The following is an 18876-nucleotide window of genomic DNA, read 5'->3' on the forward strand; positions in this document are numbered from 1 at the left end:
CTTTTGCACACAATGTATATAGACTCTTTTTTTTCTACTGTGTTATTGACTTGTTAATGTGTAACTCTGTGTAACTCTCATGTGTAACTCTGTGTTGTTGTCTGTTCACACTGCTATGCTTTATCTTGGCCAGGTCGCAGTTACAAATGAGAACTTGTTCTCAACTAGCCTACCTGGTTAAATAAAGGTGAAATAAAAAATAAAAATATGAGAGAGGCCTGTAATTTTCATCATAGGTACACTTCAACTATGACAGACAAAATGAGAATAGACGATAGACGACGTTGTTGCCGGTGATGTCTGGTGAGGACCTGCCTTACAACAGGCCTTCCAGCCTCTCTCAGCCTATTGCGGACAGTCTGAGCACTGATGGAGGGATTGTGTATTCCTGTTGTAACTCAAGCAGTTGTTGCCATCCTGTACCTGTCCCGCAGGTGCGATGTTGGGATGTACCGATCCTGTGCAGGTGTTGTTACACGTGGTCTGCACTGCTAGGACGATCAGCTGTCCGTCCTGTCGCCCTGTCTTAGGTGTCTCACAGTACGGACATTGCAATTTATTGCCCTGGCCACATGTGCAGTCCTCATGCCTCCTTGCAGCATACCTAAGGCACGTTCATGCAGATGAGCTGGGACCCTGGGCATCTTTCTGTTGGTGTTTTTCCAGAATCAGTAGAAAGGCCTCTTTTCAATACTGTGACCTTAAGACACTAACAGCTTGCAGACGGTAGGAAATTAACGACCATTCCCCAGGTGCATGTTCATTAATTGTTTATGGTTCATTGAACAAGCATGGGAAACGGTGTATAAACCCTTTACAATGAAGATCTGTTAAGTTATTTGGATTTTTACAAACTTTCTTTGAAAGACAGGGTCCTAAAAAGGGACGCTTCTTTTTTGCTGAGTTTAAAATATCTTCACAAGGAATTTCCCAGGAACTACACAGAATGGTAGTATGCAATGGGTTATTTCTCAAATAAATACTTTGAAGGGCTTAACAGATTGAAATGTCCTCATGTAAAGCCTTCACTTTCACTGTTTATCCAGTCTTGAATATTGTCATAACTTGCCAATGTGTCCTTCAACATCCATCGGCAGACATTCTGAAAGTAGCTTTGTGATACTTGTCAACTCCTCATTGCACTGGTTCAACACCAATATGGCGTCAGTGAAAGTACCTAAGAGTATGTGTCCATGATGGTCACCTGAGGGGCGTGAGAAAACAGTAAAAGGTTGTGCTTGTCAAAAGCAACCAGAGAACCTGGCAGTTTGATTTGGTGTTCAGTGGAATTAAAGTCAGGGCTCTGTGCAGGCCAGTCAAGTTCTTCCACACCGATCTAGACAAACCATTTCTGTATGGACCTCGCTTTGTGCATGGGGGCATTGTCACACTGAAACAAGGGCAGGCCTTCCCCAAACTGTTGCCGCAAAGTTGGAACATAGTCTAGAAAGTAATTTTATGCTGTAGCATTAATATTTCCCTTCACCGGATCTAAGTGGACTAGCCAGAACCATGATAACAGCGCCAGACTATTATTCCTTCACCAAATTCTGCAGGTAGCGTTCTAATGGCATCTGCCAAACGGTGAAACGTGATTCATCACCCTAGAGAACGCATTTCCACTGCTCCAAAGACTAATGACGGCGAGCTTTACACCACTCCAGCTGATGCTTGGTATTGCACATGGTATCTTAAGCTGCTTTCCCACGGAAACTCATTTCATGAAGCTCCCGACAAACAGTTTGAGCAGATGCTGTTTGGAACTGTCGTGAGTGTTGCAACTGAGGACACGCAACAGCATTCTGTGGTCCCGCTCTGTGAGCTTGTGTGGCCTACCCCTTTATGGCTGAGCAGTTGTTGCTCCTAGAGGTTTCCCTTCACACTAACAGCACTTAGTTGACAGAGGCGGCTCTAGCAGGGCAGAAATGTGACACCGACTTGTTGGAAAGTTGGCATCTTCTGACAGTGCCACGTGGAAAGAGCTCTTCAGTACGGCCATTCTACTGCCAGTGTCGGGTCTATGGAGATTGCATGGCTGTGTGCTCAATTCTACACCTGTCAGCAATAGGTGTGGCTGAAATAACCAAAGACACACATTTGAAGGGGTATACACACACACAATGTTGAAAATATATTCACCGAAAATTGTCCAGTAGCCTACACAACGAGATCCATATCTAACAGACAACATAGGTCATCAACCCAAGTCTACTCTTGCAGAGCAGGTTTTGGGATGTGTACACAGTTCAAACAAAAGACAAATTATTTTTAAAGAATTTTATTTCTTATGTTGCAAGTGCTATACAAGAGTGATTATTCTGTTTCCAACTAAACTGATTCAATTTGATCAAGTTACAACTTAAATATTCAAATAAATATTGAAGAAAGCATATGGCACACGCATAGAGGGTACATTTTGGAAAACCATATACATTTATCTTTTAGAAAGAAACCAAACTTCCAAATATTTTTTTAAGTCAATTTGATTTTACGAAAACACATTTTTCCATGACAAAATGTAACCTACACACGTACTAACAAAGTGCAACTTCACAATCCTCCATGATTCAGACACCAATTTCTTTGGAGAAGACCGTTTAAATCATGAAAATGATAAATGACAGCTTACTCTTCCCGAAATGATATTACACATCAATTGATATTTTCATTTTGACTTGAATGTTAGGCAGGTTAGCTGGAGAGTGAGAGCTGACGTATCAATCGCTCAGCCCCATCTACTGGCTGTGTTACATCATAGGACTAACTGGTGTCCATTACACCACATTGTGGTACTATGGTACTGTAGCAGTTAAAACTATGAACTGGATTATAGAGGTTAAAAAATTAAGATAATTTTGGTGACTAGAGAAAATCTGAGTTGCTGGACTGGAGACTAAGAGGAGGAAAGTAGAAAATAAAAAGGAGCAGATAAAGGAAACAGATCGAGACAATGGAATGGTGCAAAAAAAAGTGAGGGAATGAGGGAAGAAAAAAGGAAGGAATAAGAAGAATGGCATTCATGTGTTCTAAGACAACACATTTTGCATACAAGGAGACAATGTATGGGTAGCATAGGTTGCGTTTAGTCAGGTAGGCCAAATCTGATATTTTTTTCCACTAATTGGTCTTTTGACAGATCACAGATCTTTTCACATCAAATATTTTTCAGGGCTGATCTGATTACTCAAAAGACCAATTATTGAAAAAAAAAATCAGAATTGGGCTGTCTAAACGCAGCCATACTGTGGTACGTCTAGGCCGAGGGAATACCTCAGGGTATGCATGCCCACTCGTTTTCATTTTGGTGCTCATTACACATTCTGTACATTAGCCAAAACACAGTCTCTGCTTCAGATGTCCTTGCCTACTACGACGGAGGAGCCAGGTATCCAGTCGCAGATCTAGATGAGACAATGTTTTTGAATGAATACACCTTGGGATTGGTTACGATTAACTATTGTTTTTTTCAATGCATGCATAGAACATCTCTTAAATAAAATAAAAATAGAATGTGCTGTCAATTCTGACACTCACTCCATATTGCTCTTCAGCTGGTGGATGGTACGCTTGTCCAGGTAGCGGCAGAAGAGTGTGAGAAGGTTCGAGGGTAGGAGAAGGGGCTCCACCAGAGCACTCTGGGATAGCTGCGATGCCACCAGGAAGACTGTGTCTGTCCTGGAGATAAAGATGACAAAAATTGTCAATATGAACAACAAGAGGCAAGGACCATGTACAGACACGCTTAACTGTAGCCTAGGAGTATGTCTATTTACAACTTAGGGACAGTGTTGCATGTGGACACAAAGATATTGCTAGGAATGAAGGCAGTTGTACCAGGTTTCAAAGTCACCAATGCTGGGCTCCAGAGGAACATCAGAGGACAGAAGCCTTTCTCCTTGGGACAGCAGAGCGTAGAGTAAGGAGAGCCCAAACTGAAAGGGAAAACAGGAGAATGACGAACAAAACAGGGCAGCGCAACACACAATAGTAAAATATTGGATAGTCAGATATTGTAGCCAAGCATACCATTCTTTGTATGTGAGAAAGTGAAAAGCGTAACAAACCTTGCTTTGGCAGACAAGTGAGAGGCACACGCTGCCATCGCTGGAGTCGGGAAGTGATGCCGTAAAGTCTTTAAGGACCCCAATAAGCTGACTGAAGGTCATGCCTCCGATCACAATTCGAAGAGACGGGTACAAAACTGGAAGAGACTGCAGGGATGTGTGGAACGCCACGGTTGTGTGGAAGTGAGAGTATGGATTATTCTTCAGTCAAGCAAGCAGCATTTCATACACAAACAGTGCCATGTTCATTAGGCAAAACTAAAATAACTGACTTGATTCCTTACTTTACAAGTCAGAGGCATGTTTGTTCTACATAATATACATTTAAACGTTCCACAACACTAAGTCATACACCGGAACATTACTTTTACATTTTTTAACTGACCTCATCTGCATCTCTGCTCATGAGTACAGGCAGGTGAGATGTCACCATGCTTAAGACTTTCAACGCGGCGTCATGGGAAAGGAAGGGGAGGAGTCGAGCCAGTAGCTGCTTTCCTTTGGACACCAGGAGACATGGCAGAAATTCTTCCCCTGCCTCTCTAGGGTGAAATATTTGTCAAATACTTGACAAGTACTGAATCACTGTATAACAATAATTTCTGAGAAAATCTGAAAGTTAAGAATTTCTAAATGGATGCGGGGATTACTTGTTGAATTTGGTGTTTAAAGTAGACCAGTGCCTTCAGAAAGTGTTCATACCCCTGGACTTACTCCACATTTTGTTGTGCTCCAGCATGAATTCAAAAACAGATGAAACAGATGGGTGTGGGAAAAAAAACTCATAATGGCAAAGTTTTCGGAAGGGGGGCGCAACACAATATTAGTAAGGTGTTCTTAAGGTTTTGTACACTGTGTAGACAGGCATTTCTAAATCATGTCCAAACAATTGCCACAGTTGGACTCCCTGCCATCAGAACAGCCTAAATTCATCAGGGTATGGAGTATACAAGGATGCTGGCTCATGTTGACTCAAGTTGGCTGGATGTCCTTTGGGTGGTGAACTACTCTGTTGAAACTGTTGAGCGTGAAAAACCCACCAGCGTTGCAGTTCTTGACACAAACCAGTGCGCCTGGCACTTGCTACCATACCCCGTTCAAAGGCACTTAAATCTTTTGTCTTGCCCATTCACCCTCTGAATGGCACACATACACAAGACAAGTCAAGGCTTAAAATATCCTTCAACTTGTCTCCTCCCCTTCATCTCCACTGATTGAAGTGGATTTAACAAGTGACATCAGTAAGGGATCATACTGTAGCTTTCACCTGGTCATTCTAGGTCATAAAGAGAGCATGTATTCTAAATGTTTTATACAATCAGTGTATAAGGTTACAGTTGACAGTGCATGTCAGAAACATTACCATAACTATATTGCTGTAGATCTCCGAGAATTATGACGAGGCATATACTACCGTTCTAAAACTTTTGAACACCTACTCATTCAAATGGTTATTTTTTACTCTTTTCTACATTGTAAAATAAAAATCAAAACTACGAAATAACACATGGAACCATGTAGTAACCAAAAAAGAAAAATCTTTAAACAAATCAAAATATATTTTATATTTGAGATTTTTCAAAATAGCCACCCTTTACCTTGATGGCAGCTTTGCACATTTGGCACTCTCAACCAGCTTCATGAGGTCACCTGGAATGCATTTCAATTAACAGGGGTGCCTTGTTAAAAAGTTAATTTGTGGAATTTCTTACCTTCTTAAAGCATTTGAACCAATCAGTTGTGAAGTGATAAGATAGGAGTGGTATACTATTATGGGAAGAACAGCTCAAATAAGCAAAGAAACAGTCCATTACTTTAATGCATGAAGGTCAGTCAATCCAGAAAAATAAACTTAGAGTTTGATGGTTTTTGCGACTGCACTTAACTTCAAGAACTATGATGAAACTGGCTGTCATGCATGAGGACCACCACAGAAATGGAAGACAGTTACCGCTGCTCAGAATTTGCATTCCAAATAAATGCTTCAGAGTTCAAGTAACAGACATCAACATCAACCGTTCAGAGGAAACTGCGTGAAATCAGGCCTTCATAGTCAAATTGCCGCAAAGAAACCACTACTAAAAGGACACCAATAAGAAGACTTGCTTGAGCCAAGAAACACCACCAGCGGTGTGGGTAAACAGATGATCTCTGCATGTGTATTTTCCACCATAAATCATGGAGGCGTTATGGTGTGGGGGTGCTTTGCTGGTGACACTGATGTATTTGGATTTCAAGGCACACTTAACCAGCATGGCTATCACAGCATTCTGCAGCAATACGCCAATCCATCTGGTTTGGGTTTGGTGGGACTGATTTGTTTTTCTTCAAGACAGAGACCCAAAACACACCTCAAGGCTGTGTAAGGAGTATTTGATCAAGTGGAGTGCTGCATCAGATGATCTGGCCTCCACAATCACCCGGCCTCAACCAAATTGAGATGGTTTGGGATGAGTCAGACGCAGAGTGAAGGAAAAGCAGGCAACAAGTGCACAGCACATGTGGGAACTCCTTCAAGATTGTTGGAAAAGTATTCCTGGTTAAGCTGGTTGAGAGAATGCCAAGAGTGTGCAAAGCTATAAAGGCAAAGGGTGGCTATTTGAAGAATCTCAAATATATTTTTATTTGTTTAACACACGATTCCATGTGTTATTTCATAGTTTGTCACTATTATTCTACAATGTAGAAAATATAAAAAATAAAGAAAAACCCTTGAATGAGTAGGTGTTCTAAAACTTCTGACCCATAGTGTATATCTGGGGAAGGGTATAAAACAATTTGAGTGTTGAAAGTTTCCAAAAGCACAGTGGTCTCCACCAAAGGAAAATTTAAAGAAAATATATGGAACTACCCAGACTGCCTAGAGCTGGCTGTCCGACCAAACTAAGCAACCAGGCAAGAAGGACCTTGGTCAAGGAGGTGACCAAGGACACTGACAGAACAGAGTTCCTTGGCTGATATCGTAAAACCTGCCAGAAGGGCAGCAGTCTCTACAGCACTTCAATCTGGGCTTTATGGGAGTGTGGCCAGACTGAAGCCACTCCTGAGAAAAAGGCACATGACAATATGCCTGGAGTTCACAAAAGGTGCATGAAAGACAGATCATAAGGCAAACGACTGGTCTGATGAGACAAAATGAACTCTTTGGCCTGAATGCAAAGCGCCATGTCTGGAGAAAACCAGGCACAGCTCATCTCCCATCTAACACCACCCCTACCGTGAAGCATGGTGACTGCAGCATCATGCTATGGGGATGCTTTTGAGCAACAGGGACTGAGAGCCTGGTAAAGATCGAAGGAACAATGAATGGAACCAAATCCTTGATGGAAACCTGCTTCAGAGTGCAAATGACAGACTAGGGTAAAGATTTACAGTCCAACATCAATGACCAAGAATAAAGCCAACTCAACACTGGAATGGCTTTATAACAAGAACATGATAGTCCTTAAGTGGCCCAGCCAAAGACCCGACTTGAATCCCATTGAAAATCTGTGTTAAGACTTGATTGCTGTTCAAAGAATAATGATAAAATACCCAAATCCAGATGAAACAAAGCTGAAAGAAACATACCCAAGACGACTCAAATCTGTACTCGTCCCAGGGGTTTAAATACTTATGTAAATGAGAGAGCAGATTTATTGAAAATTAAATGCTGAAAACATTTCTAAAAACATGGGTTTTTTTCACTGTCATTATGGGGTATTCTGTATAGATGAATGAGAATTATATTTAATCCATAATTCAGGGTGTAACAAAATGTGGAATAAGTCAAGAGGTATGAATACTTTGAAGGAACTTTAGCTCAAGGTGACTTGATACAACCGGCAGAGAGCAGGACTCACAGGTCGGGATGCTGTAGCTGGGAGTAGATGTACTCCACTTTTATCTCAGTTTTCTCCATCAGCCCCTTCTCCTCACCCTCCCCCAGCACCTGTGCCTTCATCCTCTGCCCCTCTTCTACCTCCAGCAGCACCATGAACAACTACAGGAGACAGTGGCATATTGAAATTACATGAGTGGTTCACTTTTTTTTTTTTACATATATGTACATGGATTTTATAGAAGTTATGGAGAAAATTGCACTGTCATAATACTGTAATTGCATCAAAATCAATGTTTCATGCAAAAAGAATAGAGGGTTCTTCACTATGTGCGGACTGAAAGTGGGCCTCGGAGATATAACAAATAAATTTAGAACCTTTTGTTTGATTAAGGGTGAATTCGTGTGAGATATATTATGTATAACCTACCTAAAAAGAGATCACTATGTGCACAGGTAAGATCAGGGATATTGCGTATTGAAACAGGTGGGTGTTGTGGTGAAACGGAAGAGGAAAGACTACGTAATTATGACTTGGAAGAATGAAACTAATTTATCCTCCATTGCTCTTTCTACCACGATATACTCTTGCTCTAGAAAGCACACCAGATATACCCTGGCATTATGTGGCTGAGAGATGAGGAGAAATTGGACAAAAACATTGTGTATTTTCATTTACGCAATATTTAGATAAACAAAACAAAAAAAATGTATTCCAGGCTTTAAGGGCTACCTATATTTTTTTTAAATAATTGCTTCTGTGGTTAATGGTGTGTATATAAAATTGTGTATAGGCTTGTCTACCATATGAATCTCGTGTCAGACTGGGTTCAAGTGACTTTAAAAAAAATGGATGTATATATGCAGTGTGTATGTAAACTCGGCAAAAAAACATCATTTTCCAGGTAATTCGTAAAAATCCAAATAACTTCAAAGATATTCATTGTAAAGGGTTTAAACACCGTTTCCTAGGCTTGTTCAATGAACCATAAACAATTAATGAGCATGCACCTGTGGAACGGTCTCTGGAACTTTGACATAGCAGTCTATGGCTAGATCCGTAATGGTTCATAGCGATAACGGTCTTCATGTGAATGGAGAAGTAGACGACCACGTTTTACACAACTTTTTAATAGATGCCAAGGATCAAATATCAGATTCCTTATGAGAAATTGGCTAAATTTGCCACAGGAAAAAGTATTTTGGCTTGGAGAATCTATGCAAAATGCCAGCGGAATGGATTCTAAAGAGGTAACAAATTAGAATTATTTGGCCAAACACTCCTCGCAAAATCAGAAAACCTTGGGGGGTTTTTAATCGTGAGACATTTTACGTCATTTTATTGTGAAATAGATTTATATAAATGGACGAAAGTGAGGGGTCACGAGGAATTAGCATTGGTTACCAAAACTAAAATTAATTTAACATTTATTCGTTCATGAACATTGAGGTGCAGTGGTTATGGAGAATCATGGGGAAGAGAGACCAGTAGATAATTAAAATTCGGTGACAAGATAGTTGCCATGTCTAAGGGTAGTCCATGCTAAATAAAGGGGTGAATTAAAACAATTATTTAATGAATGGAGTAATCCATTCTCATGGATTGCTGATTAAGATGTAGCATAGTGAATGCTAACAAAATGTACACTTTATTTTCCAGAATAGGTTTCATTATCTCTTTGGAATGTTTCCCAAGACTGGTCTTGGAGAGAGCAGTGGGTGAGATTGAGGCAGTAAACTACCAAATTAAATAAAGTTTGGCCATTTCGGTTTTTACCATAAGGTTTGCAAATACCCACACACACTTGTTATGACTATTTGTTGGAGTTTTAAAATACTGTTTGATTTATTGTGAGTGTTGTGTTTCATTTGGGCTTAGTGGTTTTTCCATTTGTCCTCATGCAAAGTCATCTTAAAAAGGTGCAGACACATCAAATTTTCTGAAGTTGTTTTGTTCCGAGTTACGTGTAAATTCTTTTGTCAAGACGTAGGATACGAAAATGTATGAAATGTTTGACTTTTTAAAATGAATTTGTCTAATATAGTAAGAAACACTTCTTTGAAGTGTTTGTATGACCTCTGACCTGACATTCCAGTGTGGTTTGATCACCCTCACTGGAAAGCCATTTGGATAATGTAGGTCATTTGTAATATTGATAATTATGAATGAAGTTCATAGTTCTTAGCCATATTTGTGATTTGGACCAACAGGAAGAAGGATAGGGTGTTGCCTTTGACTAAGGGTAGGCTGTATTAAGTCTTTTCCTATGACTATATGGGTATAAATATATACAGTTGAAGTCGGAAGTTTACATACACATTAGCCAAATTCATTTAAAACGCATTTTCACAATTCCTGACATTTAATCTTAGTAAACATTCCGTCTTGGGGCAGTTAGGATCACCACTAAAGTCTAAGAATGTGAAATGTCAGAATAATAGTAGAGAGAATGATTTATTTCAGTTTCTCATTCCCAGTGGGTCAGAAGCTCACATACTACCAAATACTAATTGAGTGTATTGCCTTTAAATTGGGTCAAACGTTTCAGGTAGACTTCCACAAGCTTCCCACAATAAGTTGGGTGAATTTTGGCCCATTCCTCCTGACAGCTGGTGTAACCGAGTCAGGTTTGTAGGCCTCCTTGCTCTCACACGCCTTTTCAGTTCTGCCCACAAATTTTCTATAGGATTGAGGTCAGGGTTTTGTGATGGCCACTCCAATACCTTGACTTAGTTGTCCTTAAGCCATTTTGCCACAACTTTGGAAGTATGCTTGGGGCCATTGTCCATTTGGAAGACCCATTTGCAACCAAGCTTTAACTTCCTGACTAATGTCTTCAGATGTAGGTGGCTAAATTGAAGCAACATTTCCATCCTCAGGATGTCATCCATTTTGTAAAGTGACCCTGTCCCCCATGTAGCAAAGCACCCCCACAACATGCTGCCACCCCCGTGCTTCACGGTTGGGATGGTGTTCCTCAGCTGGCAAGCATCCCCCTTTTTCCTCCAAACATAACGATGGTCATTATGGCCAAACAGTTATTTTTGTTTCATCAGACCAGAAGACACTTCTCCAAAAAGTACGATCTTTGTCCCTGTGTGCAGTTGCAAACCGTGGTCTGGCTTTTTTATGGCGATTTTGGAGCAGCGGCTTCTTCCTTGCTGAGCGGCCTCTCAGGTTATGTCGATATAGGACTTGTTTTACTGTGGATACAGATACTTTTGTACCCATTTCCTCCAGCATCTTCAGAAGGTCCTTTGCTGTTGTTCTGGGATTGATTTGCACTTTTCGCACCAAAGTACGTTCATCTCTAGGAGACAGAACACGTGTCCTTCCTGAGCGGTATGACGACTGCGTGGTCCCATGGTGTTTATACTTGCATACTATTGTTTGTACAGATGAATGTGGTACCTTCAGGCATTTGGAAATAGCTCCCAAGGATCAGCTAGACTTGGGGGGGGGGGGGGGTCTCCAATTTTTTTCCTGAGGTCTTATAAACTTCAGACTTACTGGAGATGTGAAAAAGTGAATGATAAGTGAAATAATCTGTCTGTATACAATTGTTGGAAAAAATTACTTGTGTCATGCAAGGTAAATGCCCTAACTGACTTGCCAAAACTATAGTTTGTTAATTAACAAGAAATTTGTGGAGTAGTTGAAAAATGAGTTAATAACTCCAACCTAAGGGGATGTAAACGTCCAACTGCAACCACACACACACTCATGGAATTATTGAGGGTAGTGTTTGTTCTATTTTGACCATTGTTCCATTTTTTTTTACTCAAATTGGGAGTCGTGTCAAAATGGGGGAGGTACAAGTTTTGGATTGAAGTTCTCACACAGAGTGAAATGTAAGGAATGTATTGAATGATGTGAAGGAGTGTACTGTCGTGTTGCTTATTCTGTTTTTATACAAATCCTACCAGATTAGGACTGCTGGATTGTTGGGATTTCTCCCGATGGGTTAGAGGTCTAACTTCCTGATCCTGGGGCTCTGCGATGAAGTTAAGTGTGATGGGGAGGATAAGCCAATTTGAAAAAAATTGTTTCAATAGAATGTGTTATTCTCTTTGACATATGTTTAGACACTGGTATTAAGAATTGGTTAAAGTAATCATTTAAAGTCAACGCTTGTCTGGATTTCCTGAATCGGAAATGAACTGTTATTCTGATCTTTCCTCTCGAGGTCACAGTTGGTGTCTTAATGCATGGAAGGGATAATTTGACCACGAGGACAAAGGCTTTCAATATGGCCCTGTCCACACCACTTCTACCGAGACCCGAGTCAGATCCAGCAACCGCTTACAGCATCCAATCTAAGCTATCAACAGTTCTCTCATGTCTTCTCTCCCTGTGGACTCCTGTCATACTACTGAGAGAGATGTTGTATACTGAGAAACAGGCGCCTCAAATCCTCAACTGGAAGCTTAATTAAATAGTAGCCGCAAAACACCAGTCTCAACGTCAACACTGAAGTGGCTGAAGGCCAGCATCCCGGAGTCGCCTCTTCACAGTTGACTTTGAGACTGGTGTTTTACGGGTACTATGTAATGAAGCTGCCAGTTGAGGACTTGTGAGGCGTTTAGTTTGAGAAACACACACGCTAATGTTCTTGTCCTCTTGCTCAATTGTGCACTGGGGCCTCACACTCTTTCTATTCTGGTTAGAGCCAGTTTGCACAGTTCTGTGAAGGGAATAGTACATAGCATTGTACAAGATCTTCAGTTTCTTGGCAATTTCTCACATGGAATAGCCTTCAATTCTCAGAACAAGAATAGACTGACGAGTTTCAGAAGAAAGTCATTAATTTCTGGTCAGTTTGAGCCTGTAATCGAACCCACAAATGCTGATGCTCCAGATACTCAACTAGTCTGAAGGAGGCCAGTTTTATTGCTTCTTTAACCAGAACAGTTTTCAGCTGTGCAAACATAATTGCAAAAGGGTTTTCTAATGACCAAGAAGCCTTTTAAAAATGATAAACTTGGATAGCTAACTCAATGTGCCATTGGAACACAGACGTGTTGGTTGCTGAAAATGGGCTTCTGTACGCCTATGTAGATATTCCGTTAAAAACAACCTGCCTTTTCCAGCTACAATAGTCAGTTACAACATTAATGTCTACACTGTATTTCAGGTTATTTTAAAATGGATGGGGGAAAAAAATGCTTTTCTTTCAAAAACAAGGACAATTCTAAGTGGCCGCAAACTTTTGAAAGGTTGTGTATACATACATTTTTGGGATGAAAATAAAGTGGAACACTCCTTTAAGATGCCATTTGCTGTACTTTACCTTTTCTATTTTCTTTAGGACATCCAATCGCTGTTGCCTGATGTCTTTCAGTTCCTGCGGGAAGAGACCATTCAGAGAACGCACACTTGCAGTTTAACTGTACTTTCTTCAAAAAAGGTTTCAAAAAGTGTCCAAAGCATGTCCTCACCTCATGTGGACAGTGGGCTGCAACTGCATTGATCGCTCGTCGAGGAGAGAAACACGTCGACACGGCGACCTGGCCTAGGGAACCCTCGATGTGCACCACTGAAAGAGCAACAGCATCACTCCGGTTGAAAAAAACAAACATTCAGCCGTATACAAACAATGCCCACTTCAGCACCATGCACAGATAAGGACAAGTGCATGTGGGGTATATGGAGAAACCTGGGGTGTAAGAGTCCATCTTGGTGACATAGGGGGTGGTGAGTTTGGGTGGCTCCCTCTTGCCCCGCATGCCCAACTCCTCCTCTGCCAGCTTGGCCTCCATTCGCCGATAGTACTCCTACAGGACAATGTGAGAGGAGAGCCATCATGCATCTGGAAATCATTCCAAAAATAAACTGTGGTTATGGTATAAAAGAAAGAACATGCAGAAAGATAGCTGTGGGGGTTTTAGTAGAGAATTGGGTCCCAAGTTATTGGAGGAGAATGTGGAACTAAAATCCTATTTCAGAGGATTGAAGGTTAAAGACAAAGAATGAGAGGAGTGAGAAGTGCCAGCCATCCTACAGTACCTGGTAGTAGTAGTCGTCCAGGTGGGGATTCTCGCTCTGGAGCTGAATCATCTGTAGTCTAATGATCCACTCTTTCTCTTTAGCCGACATGAGGTTACAGTAGGGGTCCCAGCTGTCTGGTTTTCTAGAGGGCGATCAACAAGTCATTGTAAGCTTCAATTATCAAAGCAAAGCACCTTCAAATTCATTTGGGGCAGGTTTATGGGAGACCGAGCAGGGTTTAGGCCAATTATGAATTAAAGTCGCAAATTGCTCTAATTCTGATTCAATTCTTGAATTTACCACACAAGAAGGAGAATTGGAATTAAATTAGATTGAATTAAATTCTATGAAATTCAAACAGGCGAATTTAGTCAATACATCACTAAAAACATTTATTTTGACATTTGGTGACAAATACTATGTAATTTTATTTATAGACATTCTCCATAAACAAGTTAAATCAAGTTAAGTCTGGAAATATTCTAAGACCTCTATAATGATCAATAATAATAACTCACTTAAATGTTAAATACGAAGGAAAGAACAATTCCCAGAATGTATCAAATCTAATACCATGACAAAAATACAAACACTGACATCGAGTTGCAATCAAGCTAATATATTTGAAGCGCTATCTGTATTTTTTGCATTAATAAGGGACAGATGCTTTTGGTAAAATAATTGTCAAAGGAATGAGACTTTCATGAATCATGTCTCAGTTTAAATTACATTCTACATAATTCTAATTAAATTCCACTTCCTGTGGGGTGTGTCCAATTCGAATTTCAATTCATGCATGGAATTTAATTAAGTTCCTAATTGACCGCAACGCTGACAGACTAAAGCCCCATTTGGACAGGACTAGTATTACTAGACAACAGTGGTTACATAATTGTTACCCCAGCATGCGCGTTATTCCAGAGGACGATTCACACAGGACTTGTTTTTCCAAACTTCCCCTTGTAATTTTTAATTTTGACTCAAGACAGAATCCTGGAGGTTCTTATTCTAGCTGGGTTTAGACGATAATGGGCTACACCGATAACTTGTGCTTGGCTGTCAAATGTAAAAGGTGTCCATAATATTTACATTTTGTGATCATAATCATTAGGGCCATTTTAGCGATCCATGGTAGTAGTCCCTCCATCCTGCTGATGTGCAAATTCACTGTTCAGAAGCACATGAGATGCATTTAAGGATGAGAAAGAGAAATTGAAATTTCCAAAATGTTTCTCAGTGGGGAGTCAGGGATGCTCTGCTTTGTCTATATCAAGTCAGGGTTTCATTAAATAGGCATGGGTACAATAATTTATTGCACATTTAGGCCTTAAACTGACAAATTGGCAATGTTGAATTTCAATACATTGGCACAAAATGTATAATCAAAAGTATTCACTGTGCAAGTTGATAATACATGCCATTCATATGAAATATATGTGCAGCACTTTGTTTTAAGAATTCATCAAATCAGTTCTTATTTTCTTGCTCAAACTGGGACAGCTGGGTAGCCTAGTGGTTAGAGCGTTGGAAGGTTGCAAGTTCAAACCCCCGAGCTGTCGTTCTGCCCCTGTTCCTAGGCCGTCATTGAAAATAAGAATTTGTTCTTAACTGACTTGCCTAGTTAAATAAAGGTAAGAAATTACAATTTAAAAAAAAATGCTAGCAGCACCTGTCAAACTCAAATGTTTCAGAAAACAGAGGGATGTTGATGCGCACAGGCCTAGTATTATTAGAGGACTTGAGGTCACCGAAAAACAGTAGGTTATTCTGGCTGGACTTGCTTCTATTCCAACATGTAAAAATGACTGACATGGCAGATACACACAGGATTGAAATCCAAATGTTGTGTTATGCTCATGCACATAATTACCCGACCTCCCCAGTAAAATGAATACCGTCCGAATAAGGCTCACTCAAGTATATCCTGTCCTAAAAAGCTAGTACAATAGAGAAAAGTGCTTTATTCCAGGAATAGGGTCTGGGAAATAGGTTAGTTTTTAAACTAATGCATCCAAGAAGCAACACATTTGCAGAAATATTAAGCACAACCATGCTGAATATGATAAGAGTTTCTTTGATCTCTGGACATAACTTACTCTAGGACTGGTCAAGCAACCACATTTTAGACATAGGGTAATAATATCAAATATTAGGTCCATTTAAAATAAGTAGAATCACGTGCCAAACCTTTGGGATCTCTGTTGCCTTTGACTCAACAGTCGTCTGTGTTGGGGGTGAAGCTGTGTCACTGGACCAGGGAACCTGGTGGGGAGATGCATATGTGATTATAGGTTAAACCCTATTCATCTCAAAGAAAACGCAGTACAATTATAAGCCATTTGATAGAATAGTGAGATAGTCGCTCATCAGATTGTGGTCAGAGACAAAAGAACGAGAGCAGGTGCCCCCCAACTCTTGTCATTGTAGGTTCTTCACTCAGAAAAGTACGGAACAAAATCTAATTACGACACAGACCTGAATCGCTGCACACGATTTGACGAGGGGCTGTAGAAGGGAGAGGGTCTTGGGGAGTTTGCACCAAAGCGAAGCTGCATCATTTTCGGAGTTAAAGGTTGAGGGGTGGAGGGGCAGGGACGTGGCGAGGGGAAGCCCCCCACCTGAGTGAACAGAACATCTCCATTACAACTCACACCAACATAACTAGAGAATAACATCTCCCTACATGCTTCTGGTATTCAGATACATTAACAAATTCATACAAATTGTGAGAAGATCATTTCTAAATGTACACAACAGGGGAACTATTGATGGGAAGGCAGGAACCTGGTTATATGGCTGTTGTGTGGTGAAAGGTCGCCGGGAGACGATGGGAGAGCTGGGCAACATGGTATTAATCTGCAAAGGAAGTTAAACAAAAACATGTAAACAAATACATGTACATTTGCCATCGGCCGTAGACTGGGCAGTGTGTTCCATAGTCTTTCAACAAATATTTACCAAAGATTCAGGTCAACTAACCAGCGATAAACTATCTTTAGCCATCTCTCCCTTGTGCCCTAGTCTTCAGACAACTACTCTACCAGTCAATTACCTGAGATGGGCATCTTTGCCCAAATGGTCTATTTGAGTATGACCCTCTTAGGCCCCCTCTCCTCCCACTTGAGTTGGAGAACGGGTAGTGAGAGTCCAGGTAGTTCGGTCCTCTGCCAGGGGCATGACTGTCCATCACACACACAATGGCCGGGTCCTGTCGAAAGAGAACACCCAAATGTGCTAAACTAACCATTAGGGTCTAATGCTACTAAACGTGGCATAATCCCCTTCATTGTCATTATCAGATTTCTTTGAAAAAGTGGTATTATCCTGTGTTGGTAGTCTTCCACATGTAACACCCACTACCTGCAATACTGATCCAGAGGCGTGTCTGGTTCTCTCATAAGATGATAACATCCACTGTGAGAGAAAAGGAGGAGCAGAGAAGGTCAAATGACAGTAAATATATTTTGTCATCAGAACGGGGTTGTGACAAATGACTCACAGCATCTGGATCTAGATCATCCCAGTAGGAGACGCTCCCAACGTCCACTATAGCGCTGTCTAAGCTCTGAGGAAATAACAAATGGTAATGTGCAAACTAGAGAACATAGAATAAAATGGTTGAATGAGGACATGTTTTGCAAAAGAAAACGTGTTTTGTTGGACAAGTTCAGGTACTACATCCAGTTTCAAAACATTATCTTCCTACTGGATACAACTAACCTCGTAAGCGTAATAGTCACCTGCAAACTTGGTCGCCCCTCCACAGTCCTCACCACAGCTGGGTCTTCAAACATCTGCGCCATGGCCTGACCTCCCCTCTGTCCCCTTCCTCGTCGGCCCGGAGGGCCCTGGACACGGAGTTGTGGCCGGGCCCTGGGAGAGAAGGAGGGGGAGCTAGGGGAGAGGGATGGCAAGGCAGGTGGGGCAGGTGGCTTCTCTCCAAATTGGAACAGAGGGTTAGTGGGATCCCCTTCCGTGTCCCCGACTTCTGTATCCATATCTAGAGGCCCAATTGTAAAACATTTAAATAGAATAATTTACGTCGTAACTGAACCCATTTAGTTTTATTCTTGGCACTTGCGGTCACCGGGGGACGTGGGGGGAGAATAAGGTTTTGAAGAGTCTAACCTACATCTAGGAGACATAAGAAATATATCAGTTTATTTGGCCACATACTTAACCCATTTGTTTGCACAAAACTAGCTACATACTTCCATTCATTTGTATGGGTTACTTTCAGAGGAGTCCCATTGCACTTGTGGGGTCATAGAGCACAGTGTTCGTGAGAGTCTCCCCTTTGGACGCTACAGGCGTTTTTGTGAAAAGACCGATTTTCAAGATGTCTCATGGTCTGACAAACACAACCACCGCACATGCGGAAGGCCGACATAGCGGATGCGGAGGATTGAGACGCAGCCCATGAAAAATAACATGAATATTTCTAGCTTAAATTGACAGCTTTGATGGGGATTTTTTTATGTTACTTATATTGATGCATGGGTGCATCATTAAAATGTAAAAAATAATAAAAAACAAAAACATACCCATTCCAAACGTCTCATTGTTGTAGATATCTATTTCCTCATCCTCCTCTGCCATCTCTGCCAATCCACACTCGTCCATGCCTGCCCCCCCTTCTTCATCGCTCCATTGGCCTCCGTTCTCTGGCCACTGAGGTTGAGAGACTGCGGTTTCAGTCTCCTGAAAGAAAGTACAGAGGGAGGAAAATACGAGGGTGACATCTGCTGTCGATAGTACCGCCATTGACTAACTTGACATACAATTTAGAATGAACTAGACTCGATGGCTACTACAACTTTGACGTATGAACAGTCGAGTGTATTCGACGCATGTGATGTGATGCAGCACGTGTATGTAGGCTGGTTGTTTTGAGAATGATGAGAGGTTTAGCCAAATGTACTTTAAACAACACATGTGTATCTCAGCTTGGCACACGAAGAAGCGCAACAACGGTCAACTTACTGGTTGTTCTGAGTCACTCA

The 18876-nt window shown here is 41.1% G+C and overlaps 1 protein-coding gene across 1 annotated transcript; it reads right to left on the bottom strand.

The window, feature by feature from the left end:
* Positions 1 to 2262: 2262 nt before the first annotated feature.
* On the bottom strand, positions 2263 to 18703 carry patl2 (PAT1 homolog 2). The gene is made up of 18 exons (XM_064921862.1): positions 18418 to 18703; positions 17614 to 17873; positions 17373 to 17438; positions 17234 to 17287; positions 16926 to 17081; positions 16658 to 16729; positions 16349 to 16491; positions 16061 to 16135; positions 13892 to 14015; positions 13542 to 13659; positions 13324 to 13421; positions 13176 to 13229; positions 7907 to 8046; positions 4450 to 4606; positions 4065 to 4211; positions 3835 to 3932; positions 3535 to 3675; positions 2263 to 3401 (listed from the first exon to the last, which is right to left on the bottom strand). Exons 1-18 carry the CDS (start codon positions 18635 to 18637, stop codon positions 3368 to 3370), a joined length of 2157 nt encoding a protein of 718 aa, XP_064777934.1. The 5' UTR covers positions 18638 to 18703; the 3' UTR covers positions 2263 to 3367.
* Positions 18704 to 18876: the final 173 nt, after the last annotated feature.

This window comes from Oncorhynchus masou, chromosome 18, assembly GCF_036934945.1.
Source record: "Oncorhynchus masou masou isolate Uvic2021 chromosome 18, UVic_Omas_1.1, whole genome shotgun sequence".
NCBI classification, from domain to species: domain Eukaryota; kingdom Metazoa; phylum Chordata; class Actinopteri; order Salmoniformes; family Salmonidae; genus Oncorhynchus; species Oncorhynchus masou.